We start from the raw sequence: 21,536 nt of genomic DNA on the forward strand, positions 1-21,536 counted from the left end.
CAACCAACTTTGGCCACCCTGATTATTAGCATCATCCGCCATATTAGAAAATGTAAACAAAGTTAAATTTACAATTTCAACAGTCCGAAAATAACTAAAATAACGTCTATCTTCCTGTGATCTATTGTGAACTATCACTCGATCAAGCCCAAGCCGCAGATCAGACTCCAGACAGTGTGCCCCGATGAACTGGTCCTCAAGAAAACAACTGTTATCAGGTAACATTGAAATTTGTATATTTTTCAAATAACTTGTAATCTGAACTTCTTGAAAAGTATTAGGCACAAAGGTATTATTTAAATAAATACCATCTCCTCTGCACTGAGGGTCAATCCCATACGTCATCATATCATCATACAGGATGGTACCATTTATGAAATAAGTCAGTGACCGGTCATAAAACGCTACAGGCAACCGTCGTCCATCTATGTCTAACACCCTCTGTTCCTCCATCCTTTTACAATCTTCACTAGAAATTAACTCATCACTACTAACAACAGCTGGTGCCCCTAAATGTAGATGGCTATATTTGCCGCAATACCAGGTGTGAACCGTTCTGTCGACGTGACATTGTACCGCGGGCAAAAATCTCACTCCAACTTTTTTTAACAGATGACCGCTGACTGTTCCATTAAACTCATGCTGACCAAATACTGTACATTCTGAAGCCCTCAACTCAGGACCGTCGCCAACACACTCCTTTACTAGCACAGGTATCACATCAGCACCACAGGGTAACAAACACAATCCCCAAATTAAAAAATATTTACCTGATTTGAATTTATTATTATGACCAGACATTATTAGCTGATAACTGTTCACCAATTCACCCGCAAATATCAACTGATTTAGCCTTTCATTGCAGGGCAACTTTCTACCTACTAGCTTTGTCAGCACATATTTGTTATTAAAATAATCAAATAACAATTCATGAACTCTTATTATAATATATTTTTTTTTAAAATATTTATATGTATTTTAATAATATTTTTTTCTCAAAAATAATTATTATCAGCTCTCCTTTCCCTACTTTCTCCGTCCTCGAGTTCCTATCTGAACATGTACCACAGGACCCCCTACCTGAGATCTTAACCTCCTCCCAGTGTCCCATAAATATTTCGCCACCCGTGATCCACTTTTCTTAATTGTTACTAATCTTTCAGGTGAAGATTGCGGCGGCGCCGTAGTCAAAAACGACTGTTCCGATGGAAGCTCAACCTCGTCAAAATTACCCTCAGCTACAGGAGCAGGCACCACAGATTCATCTGTCACTCCCACCTCTACTCCTTCACCTACAGGTATAATTTCTCTATTCTCATTCTCTGAAACTCTGTCATTATCAACCTCAACCTCACTCTCCTTCTCCCGAATCTCGTCACTCTGTCTTTCCTCTGCCAACTCAAAACCATCATTTTCAGATGACAAATACACAACATCTTCACTCTCTCTCTCCTCTACAGTTTCTTTCTCTACAGGCATATTGTCAACCTCCAAAAATATCTCATCGGACGGACAAATTTCAGGTAAAGGAAAAACGTTAAAATTAACCTCCTCCCCTAGAACTTCCGTTCGAGCATGAATTTTTCGAATTTTATCCCTAGCTACAACCTGATTTTTCTTGATGGGATTATTCCCAAAAGGTGCCAACTCATACAATGCATCCGAAAATTTCTTAACTACAATAAAAGGCCCTCCATAGAAAGACTGTAATTTCTTGGACACGTCAGTTTTTACAATATTAAAGAAAGCATAACAAACATCTGTAACTCTTAATGCTTCCCTCTGTACTCTGTGTTTATTTTGAACCTCTAAATATAACTTGGATTTTGTAGAAATTCTCTTAATTACATCCTCCATATTTTTCAGAAATTCCAAATACGACCGCGAGGATGAAGATTCAACAGACGGGACTGGTGATAGAAAATCGAGAGGAATACGTGGCTGCCGACCAAAAACTAGAAAAAATGGAGAATATCCAGTTCTAGTACTCTTGGAACAATTAATCACCAACGTAGCCAAAGGTAATTTTTTAGCCCAGTCCTTTGTTCCATGATTTTCGTCTACTTTCAAAGCAGCATACAAACTTTGATTTTGCCTCTCTACAGGATTCGAATTTGGATTCCTGGGGGGAATTAGGACAGTATCCACCCCCAATCCTTTCATCACGCCTTTAAACACACTGCTTGTAAAATTTGTACCTCTATCCGATCTCAAACCATAGGTAGGTACAAAATTTTCCAATATAGCCTTTACAGTTGTTTCAGTTTTAGCATCAACCAACGGACATGTAAAAACATATCTAGAAAATAGACAAACCATGATTAAGACAAATTTAACCGTCTGTCCCTGATGATAACATGGAGTCCAAGGTCCAACCAGATCTACGGACATATTAGCAAAAACTTCACTACTTTGAACAGAATGAGTTATAGGTGAAACATGTTTAGGATTACTTCCAGCCTTTTTCAAACATGTAACACAACTTCGTATTCTCGATTCCACAAACTTGTTCACGCCAGGCATAAAAAATCTCTCATTTATCTTACGTATTGTCTCCTGCACACCTCTATGTCCAGAACCATATCCACCATGAGCTGAATCAAATATATCATTGTATAAAGAAAGAGGCACTACAGGCCTCTCGACGAAACCCCCTTCGGCCAAAGGCTGTCTGAAAATTACAACCCCCTCTAGCACATACATATGGCCAATAAGATTGTACAATAATTCTTTTCTGCCCGATAACTCCGCCCTCTCATAAGACGACAACTGTCTCCTTTCCAATATCCATAACCTTATTTCATTTAGGATCTCGTCCTGCTGAAGACTACTTTGCCAGACAAACTCAACATCCGCCTCATCCTCTGCAGAATGTACCTGCATAATAGAATAGATTTGATCCAGAAATGGTGAATCATCCAGGTAAGGATCCAAAATTTTATTATCTGTCTCTCTACACTCCTGACAATCCTTCAGTCGATGATCCTTACAATCTAACTCAGTTCTCGACAAATAATCTACGTTCACATGCTTAGTCCCCTGTCGATGGATAACTGTAAAGTCAAAACTTTGCAAGAAAGTTATCCATCGATAGGTGACACCGTTTATTGATCCTTTAGCCCAACGTTTATAATGCACTAGTGAAATACTGTCTGTCCGAACCAAAAATTCACGAAACCTACAAAAGTGTAAAAAATTCTTTAATGCATATACTAATGCACCTAATTCTCCTTTATAGGAAGGATAATTTTGTTCTGCAGCATTACACTTTTTACTACAGACACCAAACACTCTCTCTACACCATCCTGTTCTTGCGAAATAATCCCTGCAAAATACTGAGAACTATAATCTACATCCACAATAAAAAGATTAGGATTATCCCATTGAGGATAGCCTTTACACATTTCAGTCTTGAACATTTCCATAAATTCAGCCCATACTCTGTTCAACTCTTCTGTCCACTTTATTATAGTGTCATTCCTGTGACTATCCAACATGCACGACCTCTTGGCATAATCAGCAAAATATCCTCTGTAATAATTAGTAAATCCCAAAAATTTCTGCAACTCTTTCCCTGTTCTAGGCTTGCCCCAATCCTTAATCCGTTCCAGATATGCAGGATTCATTTTTAATCCATCGGCACTAATAATATGTCCCAAATAATGGCATTCTCTAGTCAATAAATCACACTTATCTAAATTTAATTTCAGGTTGACCTGCCGAAGAACTTGAAACAGTGCCTGCAGATGCTCTACATGTTCCTCTGGACTTGATGAAAACACGATCAGATCGTCCAAGTAGCTGATACAGAATCCATACATACCTGGCAGGATAGACAGCACCTTATCCATCAGAGCACAGAACAGGCTGGGTGCATTACACAACCCAAATGGCAACCTGTTAAACAAATACATCCTGTTTGCTGCACTAAAAGCTGTCAACGGTTTAGAGTCTTCATCCATAGTCATCGAATGGTAGGCAGCTGTCAAATCAAGAGTACTGAACACCTTGCCAGAACCCAGCTTCGTCAGATTATCCGAAATCAGTGGCAGCGGCCACGCCACCCGCTTAGTCACGTTGTTGAGGTTGCGGAAATCGATGACAAACCTCAACTTAGCCTCTGCTCCAGGTGCAGCCTTCTTTTTCACAGCAAAGATAGGACTGGACCAATCCGAGAAACCCTCCTCAATAATGCCAGCATCCAGCCATTTGGTCAACTGTTCCTTCAATTTAGCATCGTACTCTGGATTCAAAGGAATATTTCTGGCCTTCACAGGTTTAGCTCCAGGTAACAATTCTATATTATATGTCATTAATCTACAATCACCAATATCTGAATCATTCATTGAAAAGATATCAAAATTTTCCAAACAAATTTTAATAATCCTGGGTTTCAATTCTGGATTTTCCTTAATCATCTGGTTTTCATCTAACTTCAATTTTTGAATAATAAACTGTACCCGTTCATGCATTTTTTGCCCCGACAACTTTTCTGGCTTATCCAATTCATTAATTGTTTTATTACAGGTAACATCTTGATTATCCATGATGAAACAATGCCCCATCTTCACATTTCTCAGCAAGGTAATAGGTTTTATTGACGCATTAACCACATTAACCACACAGGACCCATCTTTCCGTGGCTGATACACCCCCTCAATAATCATAATCCCATTGCCACTTGTCATCTTAGAAGAATTAGGGGACACGTACCAAAGCCCATCATTCTTTAATCCAGTCACATGCACCACAGCGGTAGATCCTCCAGGATAAAAAATAGTTTTATCCAGCAACTTCACATTATACTTCGTTGAATATAACTCTCCAAACCCACCCCCCTCCTTTATCCCTGGCAAGGTAGGTTTAGATGGAATTTCAGAATTCATTCGTCCGGACAAAATAGGAATCTTCTGTATCTCTGCTACCACCTGTTTCTGTAAACAGGAATTAATAGGAACAGATTCCCCACAAAATTCAAACTTATCTTCATCCAAACAAATATTAATTTTATTCTTTTTCAGGAAATCAGATCCAAGATTTACCAACCTGCTCGTCACCTCAGGTACATAAAATATCTCCGTAAACACAGCTTGAGTTCCAGCAAATCTAAATTTCAACTCAACATATCCAATAATATTAACTTTCTTTAAATCTACTGAATATGCTGATAATTTAGCAGGACAAAACTCAACTCCATGTTTATCAAGAATTTCTCTAGATATCAAAGAATTAAAATTATTTCCTGTATCAATAATTCCTAACTCCTTCACCGGAATATCAGCCCCAGGCACAAGAAATTCTAAATCCGCACAAATAGGCATTTTCGTTATCTCCAAAAACTTCACAATCTCTTGAAAACACTAGTCATTATAATTAATATATCCATATATTTTAGATATACATCATTCCACTACACAGCAGTCAGCCCCTCATCTGTCACCAGCCGCCAACATACTGTTCAATTTATGAAATCCTGTACATCTCCCAGACTACCAGCATCACACAGCTACACTCCAAGCCTTTTTTTTTTTTTTTATACAGGTAAGTACCTCTCGAAGTATTCAACCTTGCATAGGTACTTATCAAAATATAATATATAGTAGATATATATATATATATATATATATATATAATGTTTTCATTAACACGATCACACCTTGACTGAAGAATAAACAAGACAGTAATGCTTTATAAAGTTGAAAGCAATAATGTAAATACAAAACAGCAAAATTAACTATTTACAGTACTATAGCCTATATAATGAATATGAATAAAAGAACGATCTATAAATTTCATCCTAGAATGAGATTTATACATCAAATCAATCATATCCATTACATAGGATATTGCTGGAAATTGTTTCTGGCTATGTCAGCAATCATAGCCTCATACTGTTTCTCATCTCTGCTCTTTTCAGAATCCACAACAGGCCCCACCTGATTGCCCCACCTATCCACAACAGGCCCCACCTGATTGACTGACTTCTTCAGAAACTGCTCAGGTATTACCCTATTATTAGGCACTCCAGGACCCTCTTTCTTTTCGCTACCGGCTGAGAAAAACTTAGCTTTGGTCTTTCCTATGCGAGAATCAGGAGCTGGCGGCTTGCCATCTCTCTTCTGCCAGCAACTAGCCACTACATGACCTTTTTTCCCACAATACCAACAAATCATAGTTTTAGCCTTCGAATTCAGAGCCCCAATCACGTTCTCAACCTGATCCCAAGGGATATCATCATCCCCTTCAATCCACGCATTATTATTGCCAATCTCAGTCCTGCCCTCCATATCAGATACATGCACTTCACTGATTACAGGCCTAGCTTTCACCTCCCTAGAATCCTCTAGCCTCAACCCTTCCATAGCCTGAGAATAACAGGACGTTACATTTTCAGGTGATACGTGTCCAGAACGAGCCCAGCTTATATAATGCTGACCTCTGCGAATCAAATAAGTCAAGAAAGCACTGTAATCTTCCAGGTAATGCATAGATTCAATGAAATTAGCCATATCTCTAGCTAAATCAGAAAACAGCAAATTCTTAGCCACATTATTATAGAAATCACGCCAAGATTGTCTAGAAATTTGACCAGGATGCATAAGCCTAAACAGACGCAATTTAGCATTGAAAAACACATCCACATTCTGACCACTCTTTTGTTTCAGGGCGTAAAAGAATTCGGTAGCCGACTCTGTATCAGCAAAGGGTATCACCAACCTTCTTATCAACAGGTAATAACCTAAAGCACTTAAGGAAGCATTAGCCTCCGGCGTAATCAACCTCCCCATCTTCTTCCCTTTGCACTCAAAAATCCTATTGTACAGGATGTCCTTGAAAAGCATAGGATCCTCCAACTTTGCGAACCTAGCAACCCTCCATAAGGATAAGAAATAATCCTCAAAATCAATGTTTCCATCCCAAAATGGAGCATCCCGCACAAAATCACTATCCCACTTGACTCCTCTTACAAGACAAAACTCCTTAAACTGCTCCTCTACAGTCTGTTGGCTTACACTACCGCCGGCCACCTTTTTATAGGCCTTAAGCACTTCAGCCCTTTCCTCAATTAAAGGAAATATATCCAACAATTGATTTTCATATTCGGTCAGACAACTCTCACGAACATTCATCCAATTTCCATTCCCAACAGGACCTAAAAACTCAATCTGCGAAAACTTCAAATGTCCAGGAGCACTTTTCCCTCTTTTAGCCTCAAAATTTGTAGAATCCAATTTAGCCTCCACACTCAAACGATTAATGAAAGATGTATTAAACGAATCATCCCCCGTCGCCTTGACTGCAGATACACTAGCCCCCATACTTGTCTCATACAAAAAACCGCTAATATCCCCATCCACTGGCAATTGCGCCACCTTTTTCTTAATAGTAGCCAAATCAACATCATAACCTAACTTCTTATGCTCATCAGAGTTCTTAAACTCTTTCACCTTATTCTCCAGCCGTTTATTCGCCGCCGTTAACTTATCCACCTGATCTTTGACAGTCGTATGCTCCTGCAACATTGCCCTAACATATTTTTTTATGCTTTCAGGCACAACGTCATTCTCCACCTCGCCCAACGCCAACTCCACATTCGCATTGGCACCTGCACCAGCATCCTCAGCCGCAGCATCCTCCTCCTCCCAATGTTCGGGAGTTCCATCATCATCCTGACTGTCATTCTCCCGAGGACGTTTAGGCGGCCGTCCACGCTTGCCTTCAGTTTTACCCCGCTCTCCATCAGCCATATCCGAGCACTGGAACTAGATCCGCCGTGAAATTTAGATCAAAAGAGTTAAAGAATGAAATTCCACAGAAACCTGAAATATAAATCAAGTTAAAAATATAAAAATTAAAACAAAACTGTGAAAAATCCGAGATAAAAAAAAATATCTCAAAAAGTGAGTGACTTCAAATCAAACACCACTTCCCCCACCCTTAACTCAGCAGCAGGTCTAAATAACACGTAGCACAATAAGACTGCGCCAAATGTGATATAGACAGACTTACATAAGTTAATGATAGAGTAAACTTAATGTTCAATTCAAAATGCAAACAGATTTTTAAGTATTTATTATATTGGATTAAATGCAGTTTTTGAGTAAATAAGATTATATATTGATACTATATTTAGAAATGATTAAATATGTTAATAAGTCAAAACTACTAATTATTCAAAGCTGGATAGTTCTGAAGTAGCAGGATGTCTGTCTGTATATCAGGACACCAAACAACAGGATGACTGTCTGTTTAATTAATACAATGTATTAATTAACTATGCACTTTGAAGGGGTAGAATATCTGCCTATGCAAACTATCTAAAGTAGTAGGATGTCTGTAAATAGCTGTATTGGTCTTAATAAAGACTCGAACCCAAACCAGATAATGTTCTGTGTTAGGACTCTCAATATCAACTGACTTAAATATATTTTCTCTTTATTCTTTCTGAGAGCAATTAAAGAGCAATTAAGAGTAACAATTAACATATGGTCTGCAAGCTTAAATATATGACATCACAACATAAATATATGACAGTAAAAAATATGGATTAGTCATGTATTGCATCGTAAATTGAAACATTATTAGATTAATTCCAGTTTTCCCCCAAGGGGCCGAAGACCTGAGCTAACAAAACTGGTAATAACATTATAATTTTCATTTTATTATTCGTTGAAAATTGTCTTTAATACGATACGTTACAGATTTTCAGTATGGTTCTGAATCGGTAATAATCCAGCGGATATTAATCGGTCTAGAAGCCGCACTGGAAAAAAATAACACCAAATTTTAAAAAGCAAGGCTAAATATCAAAAATAAAACTAAATGGACTTTAAGTTTATATTATTGAATTAACTAAGTGAGGAAAAAGCTTTATAGAACATACTTGCGTGCAAACTTTTTCCTTTGAAATATGAAATTAATATTCTTTCTAAGATTAACCAGTGACAAGAGAGTGTATGGTACCAGTGAAGATGGTGTCAGACACGACTCCCAGAATATCAAGGAGCAACAGCACCCATGCATATCAGGGAAGCGAACTTTTAGTCATTCACAACGACCAATGTAAGATCCATAAATTGAAAATAAGGTAGATTATGCCAATGATTAAAGGGGTAGTTTCACGAAATGCATTTGAACTTAATTAAGTGAACCGCATATTTTTTCCTGGTTAATTGGTTAAACTACATTTATATGGCATATATTTGAAAGAATTTCAATTTTCTTCCACGTAGTTTTATCAAAAATCAAAGACTTGAAAATCGTCTTTTTAAATTGCATATGTCACAAAAAGACGATTTTCAAGTCTAGATATTTTCAAAACTACGTGGTAGAAAATTGAAATTCTTTCAAATATATGCCATATAAATATAGTTTAACCCTTTAACTAGCAAAAAATATGCGGTTCACTAAATTAAGTTTAAATGCATTTCGTGAAACTACCCCTTTCATAAATTGAAAATAATCAACATGAGGTTTTGTTTAATTTTTGTAGTTTTTTAATTTATATGATTTTGGAGGATTTTACACAAAAATAATTTTGCCTCAGCAGCTAGTAGCGATCCTATTTTTTGTTTTAAGAATCCACCTAAGCTTGAGTCGAAAGTAAACAATTCTTTCGTCTGCTAGAAATGTTCTTAGATTTGACGGAAAATCGGGTCAGACGGGTAATCTAGACATAGTATGAATATAAAATGAATATTCTGTTGATTTTTTTTTCAACGGCTTCCAATGATAGTCTAACTGTGAAGCTTTACGGATGAGATTAACGCCAGTGAAGGAGGGGACATTGGGAGGTTTATTACAGTAGTCCCTAAAGTTTTGTAATAGCGTTTCTTAATTCGTAGCTTTAACAACTTTGGAGATATTTATTGTGTTTTGATTTGTTGATTCATCAAGTTGAGTGACCAAGTGTTTCAACATTTAATTTCAATTAACAGTAGAGGTAATTTTGTGTATCATCATTGGGGTAATACACCAATTTATCGGCCATTGTCTTATCCCTTTAGATCCCTAGTTTTTGACAATTTAACCAAGCAGTTAGTAAGAAAATATTAATCTAACATTTTGAAATTTCTTAATCAATAATACAAAGTAGTACGATGTCTGTCTGTCTGTCTGTCCGTCCGTCCGTCTGAAGCTTAAGATCTCGGTAACCACTAAACCGATCGGATTCTACTCTTGAGGGTATATACCTATTGGTCCTGTGGTGGTTTTAAGCTATTTTCTTGGGGGGTGGGACACCCCTAAACCCCCCCAAAAACAAAAAAATCCCCCCCTTATTTTTTATTTTGCTCTGGTACAGGCTGCCGTAGGCTGCCCTTTTTATTATTTTTTATTCCAGCATTTATTTTGAATGAAAGAATAGCAACATTCTCTCACTAAAAACAATAAATATTAATTTTTTTTATCACCTCTTGGGGCAAAGCCCCTAGAGGCTAGGGGCGAAGCCGCTAGTCTATAATACAAAGTAGCTTGATGTCTATCCGTCTGAAGCTTAAGGTCTCAGTAACCGCTGAACCGATTGGGCTCTACTCTTCAGGGATTATACCTACTGGTCCTGTGAAGGTTTTAAGCAATTTTCCTGGGGGAACCCCCCTAAAAACTAAAAAAACCACCCCCAAAAAAATTTTTTTTTTACATTTTAGTAAAATCTCAGTAACTGCGGAACAAATTGGGCTCTACTCTTCTGGGAATATATCTACTGGTCCTCTGGTGGTTTTAGGCTATTTTTTAGGAGGGTGGGACACCCCAACCCCCCTAAAAATAAAAAAATCCCCATTTCCAAATTTTTAATTTTTTTTTATTTTTGTAAACAAAAACCAGTAATTGGGTTGGCGGAACCCCACTGCTTCATGGGGCGAAGCTCCATGACCCCCCCCCCCCCCCCCAAAAAAAAAAAAAAAAATTTTGGGCTTTTTGTAACTTTTAAAAATTGACATCTTTAAAAAGTTGTTGCAATTATAAGCATTAAATAAAATTTACAGAGGAGAGATTTCAATTTTTGTGTATATGTGGTTCAATCAGTGGGACTATCGGAGCTTGCGCCGCATACGGGGTACTCGCTTATGCTCACCCCGTACGAGATGTACGGCGCACAACCTGGGTTTAATTTTACCAAAGAGTAATTCGGCAAAGAATAAATTTTTTGAAAATATAACTATTAACTATAAAATTATTCTGGAGGGTTGACTTTCCATTACCTCCTGGGGCGAAGCCCCTAGAGGCTAGGGGCGAAGCCAATAGTATATACCTAAAGAAGAAAAATATCCATTCTCGTCGTGAGGCATAGACATTACATTATTATAGTCTAGCTGCGCTACTAATTGGGGTCATTAAATTTTAGAGATTTCCATTGAATGTAATCTTCTAAATATAATGTTAAATAGAAATAAGAGCTACTCTATAATTTATGAATTTCAAATGGCGTCTCAGCCGTTAAGCCGGTTTTTGGCTATTTTTAGGGCAAATCCATCATTAATTACCTAGGAATCAACTTTTTGAATGATAGTTTTACATTATTGGTATTAAAATGATACTCTTGGCATTTTATAGCTTTTACCAGCCTTTTTAGTCGGTTCTAGCTGTTAAACAGCTTGTAATAGATTTTTTAAAAAGTTCATTGGTATTATCTTCGATGATTTTTCCGTAAAAAAAGGCCCAAAAACGGCTGAGCCGGCAGCCGTTAGCCTTTACTTTTCTAACTTTATATTCGGTTTAGGGAAAATAGACCTAAGAAGGATTACTCATACAAAATTTCATCCTACAATTCGGATTCTATAGCCATTTGCGCATTGTTTTCGAGATGGTTGTATTAACCCCCCCCCCCCCTCCCCCTTACTTTTAATTATTTCATTCTTGTTTTTTTAGACAATGAAAGTATTTTTTGAGATTCCATTGATTAGAAGAAATTATGTTTGAGAATAAATTCATTGTTTGTTTTTTCTTTAGCTTTTTTCAAGTGTTTCTAATTTTTAAAGAACGTGTCCTAACTTTTGTGATTTTTCTTTAACTTTGTGACGAGCTCCTAAAGTTTTGATTCACTGGGGTTCAACAAAATAGATTTTTTCAATATTTACTCAACAGAATTCAAAAAGTAAGGTGTCAAATTAAAGATCTTACTTTTTTTGTTCATAATTTCAATTTTCTTCTTTTTTTGTTGCGTTTTAGTACCTTAAAACCAACTTCAGGGCGACCACTGCATACTATATATACTATATAGGATGAATTTGGATACTATATCATACTATATGACAAAAATTTACTATATATACTATATATTATTACCTTTATTTGACCAAAATTTACTATATATACTATATAATATTATATTTTTATAACAAAAAACGGATTTTGTTGTTTTGTCTTATTTTCACAGTAGGTTTTCTCCTATTTCTAGCCCCTGCGGGGCAATCATTAACCTTTATCTTACCTAACCTAACCTATCAAAAGCTACTGTGATATGATGAAGCTTCCCTTAATCTTACCATATTACGAAATTGCCAATTATGACCAATAAGGGGGGTAAAAAATTTGCGGCGCGCTTCGCGCGTTATTTTATCCCTCCAATACCAAATTATCCCCCCTTTAATTTTTTTACCCCCCCCCCCTCAAATGAATAAGCTTGGACGCCCCTGAGCATATAAATATATATCACATGATGTTCAGTAAAGTTTATCTTTTTTTTGTGTATACTTCCTTAACTAAAAGACACCAATATTTTTGTTTAAAGGGGGTGTAAAATTTTCTAGGAGCGTTTCGCGCACCGCCCTAACAAATCCTTGCGAACACCTCTTTAAACAAGGATGACAACATCTATAAAAGCGAAGCTCTGAAACGATATGACAGACGAACATTAACTTTTGTTGAGTGTCAGAACTGAATATACAAAATATGAAAATATAAGGTTTGACAAAATTATACGTAAACTTGTTGCAAAACTTCTTAAATACAGAATCCTCTTTAAGGACATACTGACATTTTAATACTTACATACTTAATACAAAAAAACAGATCAATCTGATGCTTTTATCACATAAAAAATTGTTACTAAAAAAGTAAAAAAAAGTAAAATGTTTAAAATGGACGTACGGACATTCTGGTAACGATTATAGAGTTGCTTTCTAAATCGTACCTAACTACTACAGGAATCACCATGCAAAGTTTGAAATCGATAGGACAATTCTAACATGCCTAAATTAATGAATAAAGGCTAACTATCTCGGACGGACAGACGGACCTACCCTAATTATAAAAAAGCTTCGCTTTTAAAAAGTGTCAAAGGAGGATGTGCTTAAGGACCATTTGGGCAGGGGGGGGGGGGTTTACTCGAGAACCCTTAGAGGTAGAGGGAGCTAATTTTGGATTTAAGCTACTATGGGGCCAAGTTACTTTTAAAATTATCGTCGACCCCCCACCCCCCCCCCAAAAATTTTTTTTTTGGGGGGGGGACTTAGTCATTTTTTTCAAATTCTCGTTTATGAAGGTATATCTTAAATACAGTGTGCTACTCCCTTAGTTTTAGAGATAATTGGATGAAATCTTTTTGATTGTGTCACTTATTACCCCAAGTTTTGGTATCTTTTAAAAAAACGGCGGCAGGAACGCCGCTCATGCCGTCCGCCGCCATTTTCCGTTTTGAAAAAAAATCGGCAAGAAATGCAATAAAAAAAAATATTTGGTGGCGGACGGCGGGAGCGGCCCCGCCGTTTTTTTTTTTTTTAAAAAGATACCAAAACTTGTAGTAATTAGTGACACAATCAAGAAGATTTCATCCAATTATCTCTAAAACTAAGAGAGTAGCATACTGTATTTAAGATATACCTTCATAAACGAGAATTTGAAAAAAATGACTAAGTCCCCCCCGCAGGGTTGCTTGTTAGGGGAAAAATTTTTGAAAAAATAACATGGTCTCAAATGATTCCAAATTGCCTAATTCGGCGAGAAATGCAATAAAAAATTTCTTTTTTGGTGGCGGCGGACGGCGGGAGCGGCGGTCCCGCCGCCGTTTTTTTTTAAAGATACCAAAACTTGGGGTAATTAGTGACACAATCAAAAAAATTTCATCCAATTATCTTTAAAACTAAGAGAGTAGCATACTGTATTTAAGATATACCTTCATAAACGAGAATTTGAAAAAAATGACCCCCCGCCACAGGGTTGCTTGTAAGGCAAAAAATTTTTGAAAAAAATAACATGGTCTCAAATGATTCCAAATTGCCTAATTCGACGAGAAATGCAATAAAAAATTTTTACCCCCCCCAAAAAATTTTTTTTTTTTGGGGGGGGGGGTGGGGGGTCGACGATAATTTTAAAAGTAACTTTGGCCCCATAGAAGCTTAAATCCAAAATTAGCTCCCTCTAGCTCTAAGGGTTCTCGAGTAAACCCCCCCCCCCCTGCCCAAATGGTCCTTAAGCACATCCTCCTTTTCTATGTGCCATTTAAAAGGGTGGGAGATGGTGATATAACTTTTGGCATTATCATCTTGGTAATATTTTTTTTCACTTTTGAAGATTTTTATCCCCCCCTTCGCTCGGTTCCCTTGCCTATAACCTAACCTAACCTAAAATAGTTGTTCTCTTTTTTTTGCAAGATGTCTTTAAGCTCCCAGTCATTGCAGGGTGGGGAGAAGGGATGGTAATGAAGAGATGGGGGAATGGAAAGGGATCAAGTAATCCCACCCCCTTAAAACGCCCTTATTTAAAATTGGTATATATGATTACCCCCCCCCCCCTAAAGCTAAGTGCCTCCGAGGGGCGGGGGGGGGGCAATATGTTCAAACTGCCCCCTCCCCCCTCAAGACAAAGTGCTTGGCACGCCACTGCTACAGTAAGAAAGAGATGGAGAAAATCCCTTAAAATATATTATTGTTTGTAATTATGATTTAAATATCAGTTATTTTTCATAGATTTAGCTTAATTATATGTGAGATTGGTTTGATTACAACATTGCTTTGAGGTATTATTGATTAAGTATATACTATGATTTACTAAATAATTCAAAGTCCGATACTATATCATACTATATGAGTAAAAAAAAATATACTATATATACTATATGGGGGGAAAAAATATACTATAAATATACTATATTTTTTTGGTTTTGGAGTGGTCGCCCTGCAACTTATTTAAAAAAAATTAAATTACCTAAAAAATAAGAGGTCTACAAAAAAACACGATTGCAAATCTAAATTCTATGGATTATTTACATCTACTACTTACTAAAAGCACCGACTAGCTATTTTTTAAAAATCACAAAAGTTAGGTCTCGCTCTTTAAAATATAAAAGTAAAAGGATGCCTTTCTTTCTTTGTGTTTGTCTGTTTGTATAAATATTACCTAGCTTAGGATCTAGCTAACTGCTGAACCGATATAGTTTTCTTTTTCACAGTGAAGCTTCTTATGAGTAAAGGGAAAGTTTATAACAATTTTAGGGGAGGGTGCCTTGACCCTTCTAAGAGAAATGTAAAATTCCCCTTGCCTCTAGTGTCTCTAGAGGCCTTTGTATTTTGTTATTTTCCTAAATAGTTACAACTTCTCTATCAGAACAGAGTTTTGTACTTAAAAAAAAAACTTTTTTGTGTTTTTTTTAAATAGGTATTGTTAATCCATTGAATTATTATTATTAAAATAAATTACTTCTTAGAATCTAATAAATAGATAATAACTAAAATTAAGTACTTCTATTATGCTTTTTATTTGTTAATACTAAATTTCCATAATAGAATATTTAAAAAGGAAAATTTTGTGATAGTCGTCAATTGTGTATCATAAAAAGAAAGCCTACGTGCAAAAGTAGCGTTGGGTTTAGTAGTTTTTCCATTGTGCAACCTATCTATTGGGTCATTGAAAATCAACCAATGGTGTCGCTTATATTAACACAGACAAGTAGTAGAAAATAATTTAGAAGCAGACGAAATAGGTCCTTGAAAAGGAAGGAGGTAGTTGTCTGTATATACATATATACTATAGATCTGATATCATATGCCTGACAAGGTAGCATAAGAGATTTTCTATGAAATGCTGCTTGTTAGATCTGAAGCCTCTGACGGAAAGACAAACGGACATTTGTAATATCCAACTTTAATAAAGGGGGGGGGGGGGGTTTTAATGCAACCATCTCGTAATCAGTGAGCAAATGGCACTTAGAATTCGAATTTCCATCTATAATTTTGCATGAGTAATCCTTGGTAGGTCTATTTTCCCTAAACTGAACAAAAAGTTGGAAAAGTAACGGCTAACGGCTGGCGGCTCAGCTATTTTGCCATTCTTTTGATATTTTTACTGCAAATTAGTCACGAAACCTCTCTCAACATAATACTCTTTTCTACTCCAAAACGCTATCAAACGGTTCTAGACGGTAGCTGTTGGTACTAGAAGTTTTAAAATTGGTTATTGCTATCATTTAACATGAATTAAACCAAAAATATGTTTTAAAAAGTCGATTCCTACGTAATTGATGATGGATTTACCCTGAAAATAGGCAAAAAACGGCTGAACGGCTGAGCCGCTAGCCGTTACTTTTCCAACTTTTTGTTCGATTTAGGGAAAATAGACCTACCAAGGATTACTCATGCAAAAGTTCAGATCGATTTTCGAATTCTAAGTGTCATTTGCTCACTGATTACGAGATGGTTGCATTAAAAACCCCCCCCCTTAGAAGAATATTTTGGTTTAATATCTAAGACCTCGCTAACCACTGAACCAAAAATTTCTCTATTTTAAGAAGTTTCAGATTGGTACTAAGAATGTTTTAGGCTGTTTTATCGGGGCGGTTTTAAGCTAGTTTCATTTCCGCTGTCGAATTATTTGGTTCATTATGTTGAGTGTCTAAAGTGTTTTAACTAATAATTGTAATCTACAGAAGGGGTAATTTTGTGTATTATCATTGGGGATGTACATCAGTTTCTCGGCCATTGTCTTTTCCCTTTAGATCTCCGATAAAAGTTTGCCTATGACAGATGGGAGATGATATAGCCACCGCCTTTTATCAGAGATATGAACCCAAGGATGTGCTAGGGAGGGGAGCCAGCAGCACCGTCAGGAAATTATCATAGTCAGTACACTTTTATTGGTGAAACCTTTGCTTGAAAGTCTTTAATTTTATATAATCTAGGTCTTTGAAGCGCAGCTACTCTTTGAGCGTCATTCAGTCAATTTAAGATTTTTATAGTATGTACAAAAATGTACTTATTCATCTCAAGTATAAGCAATTTCCCCTAAAGTGCCTTGTTGAGCACAGAAAAGGTCCTTTTTAAAAAATAAGTAGGTAAGAAGTGTTATTTTCGTTTATTATGAAGAACTGATTAGGATTTAGGTTGTTATTTATTGTTATGCTAATTTTAATTGTATTTTATATATTTTTTTGATTTTATGACTCTGTTTAATTTTTATGCCCAAATAAATATGTTTATGTTTATGTTAGGTTAGATTATATTGGGTGCGGGTAGCCCCGTGCCGTAGGTTTAGGGCCTCCCGCACAGGAATAGGAATAGAATATTATTATAATATTGACCAGGGAGGGATGGGACATTGGGTCGTTAATTACACTAGTCCCCAAAGTTTTATGATGACCACTAATTTTAAATTTTTTAACCACTAATTTTAAATTATAGAATGGTTAATTTTGTAAAACAGCGGGGATTTATATTAATTTATCGGCCATTGTCTTATCCCTTTAGTTCCCTTATAATATTGACTGTGATAATTAAAACTCCAGGAGATGTATTCTGAAAGAAACAGGTCAACAGTTCGCTGTCAAAATCATAGGAAAGTTTATTTTATTTTTAAAATATTAAAAATCACCCAACCTTGAAATAGATATTTTCTAAATGGATAAGTATATTATTATCTGGATCTTTAACCAGATTTTTATGTGCTCTATTATGTGCGATACCCCCCATCCACCCCCGTTATCCCATCACCTTCTTCCTACTGGATGAACGAACTGACCAATAAGAGTCCCATGCTAGCAACCTAAATTGACTACAATTTTTCACCTGTCATAATATCCAGGTATATTCTATACCTATCCATTAAATTAGAAGATAAATAAATAAAAAAAACTGGTTACCAGATGTATCCCAACAGAAACACATAGATGCAGATGGACTTGATATTAGGGAACAGACTTTTAGGTAAGTTAGAATTGTGATTCTTTTTTCCAATATATGGCGTCGATTAACATCCGCTGGATTAGAACTGCCATACTAAAAATCATGTATGGTATCGTAATACAGCAATAGTACCTAATGTTAATTAGTGCTTTTTGAAAATAGCAATTATTTTCTAAAAGTAACACGATCTGTGCCTGTCTGAACTAAAGGATTTCGCTGACCGCTGTACCGATACGGTTCTCCTTTACAGTCTAGTTTCTCATAGGTCCTGGGAAGGTTTATTATTTTGGGGGAGGGAATCTTTACCCTTCCCAGAGAAATCGTTCTAGTAAAAATGCCCTCCATTTTTTTTACTTTATTGTAGTAGGGCGTAGCTGCTAGTGATACAAAAATACTTAACTTTATATTATTTTGTTTCAGGGAAGTTGCCATCCTACGGATGGTGCAGGGGCATGAGAACATAATCGAGCTTGTGGATGTCTTTGAATCTAGCACTTACATATTCCTGGTATTCGAACTATGTCCCCATGGTGAACTATTCGATTACCTGACCACACAGGTATAGCTAGAACATATTCCTGGTATTCGAACTATGTTCCCATGGTGAACTATTCGATTACCTGACCACACAGGTATAGATAGAACATATTCCTTGTATTCGAACTATGTCCTCATGGTGAACTATTCGATTACCTGACCACACAGGTATAGATAGAACATATTCCTGGTATTCAAACTATGTCCCCATGGTGAACTATTCGATTATCTGACCACACAGGTATAGTATAGATAGAACATATTCCTGGTATTCGAACTATGTCTCCATGGTGAACTATACGATTACCTGACCACACAGGTATAGATAGAACATATTCCTGGTATTCAAACTATGTCCCCATGGTGAACTATTCGATTACCTGACCACACAGGTATAGATAGAACATATTCCTGGTATTCGAACTATGTTCCCATGGTGAACTATTCGATTACCTGACCACACAGGTATAGATAGAACATATTCCTTGTATTCGAACTATGTCCTCATGGTGAACTATTCGATTACCTGACCACACAGGTATAGATAGAACATATTCCTGGTATTCAAACTATGTCCCCATGGTGAACTATTCGATTATCTGACCACACAGGTATAGTATAGATAGAACATATTCCTGGTATTCGAACTATGTCTCCATGGTGAACTATACGATTACCTGACCACACAGGTATAGATAGAACATATTCCTGGTATTCAAACTATGTCCCCATGGTGAACTATTCGATTACCTGACCACACAGGTATAGATAGAACATATTCCTGGTATTCGAACTATGTCCGCATGGTGAACTATTCGATTATCTGACCACACAGGTATAGATAGAACATATTCCTGGTATTCGAACTATGTCTCCATGGTGAACTATATGATTACCTGACCACACAGGTATAGATAGAACATATTCCTGGTATTCAAACTATGTCCCCATGGTGAACTTTTCGATTACCTGACCACACAGGTATAGACTAGTACAGATATAACATGGTCCTTGGATGTGATGAAAACATCCACCATTCAATTATCAAGAAAGATTGGAAGCTAAACTCAATTTACCAACCAAAAGTCTTGACTGCTGTTTGGACGGACGCACTAATAGAGTAAATTATAGAGATACAGACATAAGAGTTATACAGTTTCTTAGCTAGCTAGATATAATATTAGAGTGAGGGTAGCTCAGGAACACATTTTGACCGTTATAAATAAACAGACAGGTGGGGGTGGGGGGGGGGGGGGGGGTGACTGGACTGTGGATAAATATTATCTCTCCCTCGTTGGCACAAAAATTTTGGGTAATTTTCTTCAAATATTCAACCAATATTTTTAATCCACTGTTTTAGGTGACATTGTCAGAAAAGAACGCGCGTAGGATCATGAAACAAATTTTCGAGGCTGTCAGATACTGCCACTCTAAAAATATTGTACACAGGAACGTATATATACGTCAATAATATAATAGTGTAGGTATTAATTAAACGTACCTATGCATTTTTTTAAAATAAAAAGTCAAAGCACAAAATGTATTGATAATATTTTTTTTTATAATATTAGGTACTTCTTTCAGTAGGTAGTCAAACGTTCTTTTTTTTATTAAATCATTTAACTCGTTGCTTTTCACCTATATATCACTGAACCTCCCCCCCCCCCCTTTATAGAAATTGAAAATAGAGGGCAGGAATTGGCTACCCAGTATCCAGGGTTGTCACATTGGGCATTTTTTTCGATAACGGGCCGCCCAATAGCCCAAAAGGGTTTTGGGCAAATGTCGTAAAAAGCATATAAAAAGGATATAAAATAGCCTAGAACCACACCAAGACTTATTGTTAGAAATAAAATAGCCTACACCATCTCAGGACCTATAAAAGCTCCACTTGAAAGGAGAACCATATCGGTTCAGCGGTTAGCAAAATCCTTCTCTAGATACAAAAAAGCTTACTTTATATAATAATTAATATCACCTAAAAAATAGGCCCGCTACCCCCTTCTTTTTTCACCCCTTCCCCTTTTTTTCACCTCTTAAAACGGGTGTTGCTCAAATCTGCCCAAAAGGACCGATAAAGGGCGGCCCAAAACCGCCAGCACTTCCAGTATCAAACATTACATAACTGAACCTAACGTAAAGTAATTAACAAAAGAAGAAAAACTACCTTCAACACCCCTTTTTTTAATGTAATTTATTCATAAAGTAAGGGGTTCCGTGCTCAACTAGGCACTTTGTAGTAATTCTATTTTGTTTCCTTTTGTATCTATCTATCTATTTATGATTGTGCATATACGTATGTATTATAGAGATATTAAGCCTGAGAATATTCTACTAGATAAAGATTATAATGTCAAATTAACAGACTTTGGATTTGCAAAGGTAAGTCAAACAATTAATTATGATTTATAGGGAGGGAGGGGACATTGGATTTTAAATTACACTGGTATCCAAAGTTTGGGTATAGTCCGTTTGTGCCAAGGGGCGTTTCGTCGTATTTTCATAGTAGATTTTTTTCTATTTCTAGCCCCTGGGGGGGCTCTAACCCTGCGGGGCCAATTGCCTAACATGCCGGGCAATCACACGGTATCATAAACAGATCTATAGTATAGATGTATATACAGACAACTACCTCCCATCATTTTTCAAAGACACCTTTCGTCTGCTTCTAAATTATTTTCTGATACTTGGCTGTGTTAATATAAGCGACACCATTGGTTGATTTTCAATGACCCAATAGGAAGGTTGCACAAGACGATTGCGATGAGAAGATACAGTTATTTAACTCTTTCTCCCTCTAGTGTTTTACTCTAATGTATCATACTCGTTTGCTCAAAAGCTTTTTGTACTTTTATCAAAAGGGTTTGTTCCAAATTAATAGTGTC

General features: G+C 36.5%; 2 protein-coding genes across 2 annotated transcripts in view; both read left to right on the top strand.

Annotated features, from left to right (window-relative positions):
- Window positions 1-21,536, top strand: part of PhKgamma (phosphorylase kinase gamma) — a 47,957-nt gene that overhangs the window by 3,270 nt on the left and 23,151 nt on the right. The window contains exons 2-8 of the mRNA XM_080178664.1: window positions 8,936-9,027; window positions 16,957-17,039; window positions 17,715-17,765; window positions 18,073-18,135; window positions 18,535-18,673; window positions 20,012-20,098; window positions 20,959-21,033. Coding sequence (XP_080034790.1) covers window positions 8,959-9,027; window positions 16,957-17,039; window positions 17,715-17,765; window positions 18,073-18,135; window positions 18,535-18,673; window positions 20,012-20,098; window positions 20,959-21,033 — 567 coding nt within the window. The 5' untranslated portion in view covers window positions 8,936-8,958. The remainder of the gene's footprint in view (window positions 1-8,935; window positions 9,028-16,956; window positions 17,040-17,714; window positions 17,766-18,072; window positions 18,136-18,534; window positions 18,674-20,011; window positions 20,099-20,958; window positions 21,034-21,536) is intronic.
- On the top strand, window positions 1,919-5,530 carry LOC145333115 (uncharacterized). Its single transcript, XM_080178299.1, has 5 exons — window positions 1,919-2,021; window positions 2,809-2,922; window positions 3,712-4,289; window positions 4,529-4,585; window positions 5,023-5,530. The coding sequence occupies exons 3-5, from the start codon at window positions 4,100-4,102 to the stop codon at window positions 5,082-5,084; spliced, it is 309 nt and encodes a 102-aa protein (XP_080034425.1). The 5' UTR covers window positions 1,919-2,021; window positions 2,809-2,922; window positions 3,712-4,099; the 3' UTR covers window positions 5,085-5,530.

The sequence above is a fragment of the Acartia tonsa genome, chromosome 1 (genome assembly GCF_053477335.1).
Source record: "Acartia tonsa isolate MP-2025a chromosome 1, ASM5347733v1, whole genome shotgun sequence".
NCBI lineage: Eukaryota > Metazoa > Arthropoda > Copepoda > Calanoida > Acartiidae > Acartia > Acartia tonsa.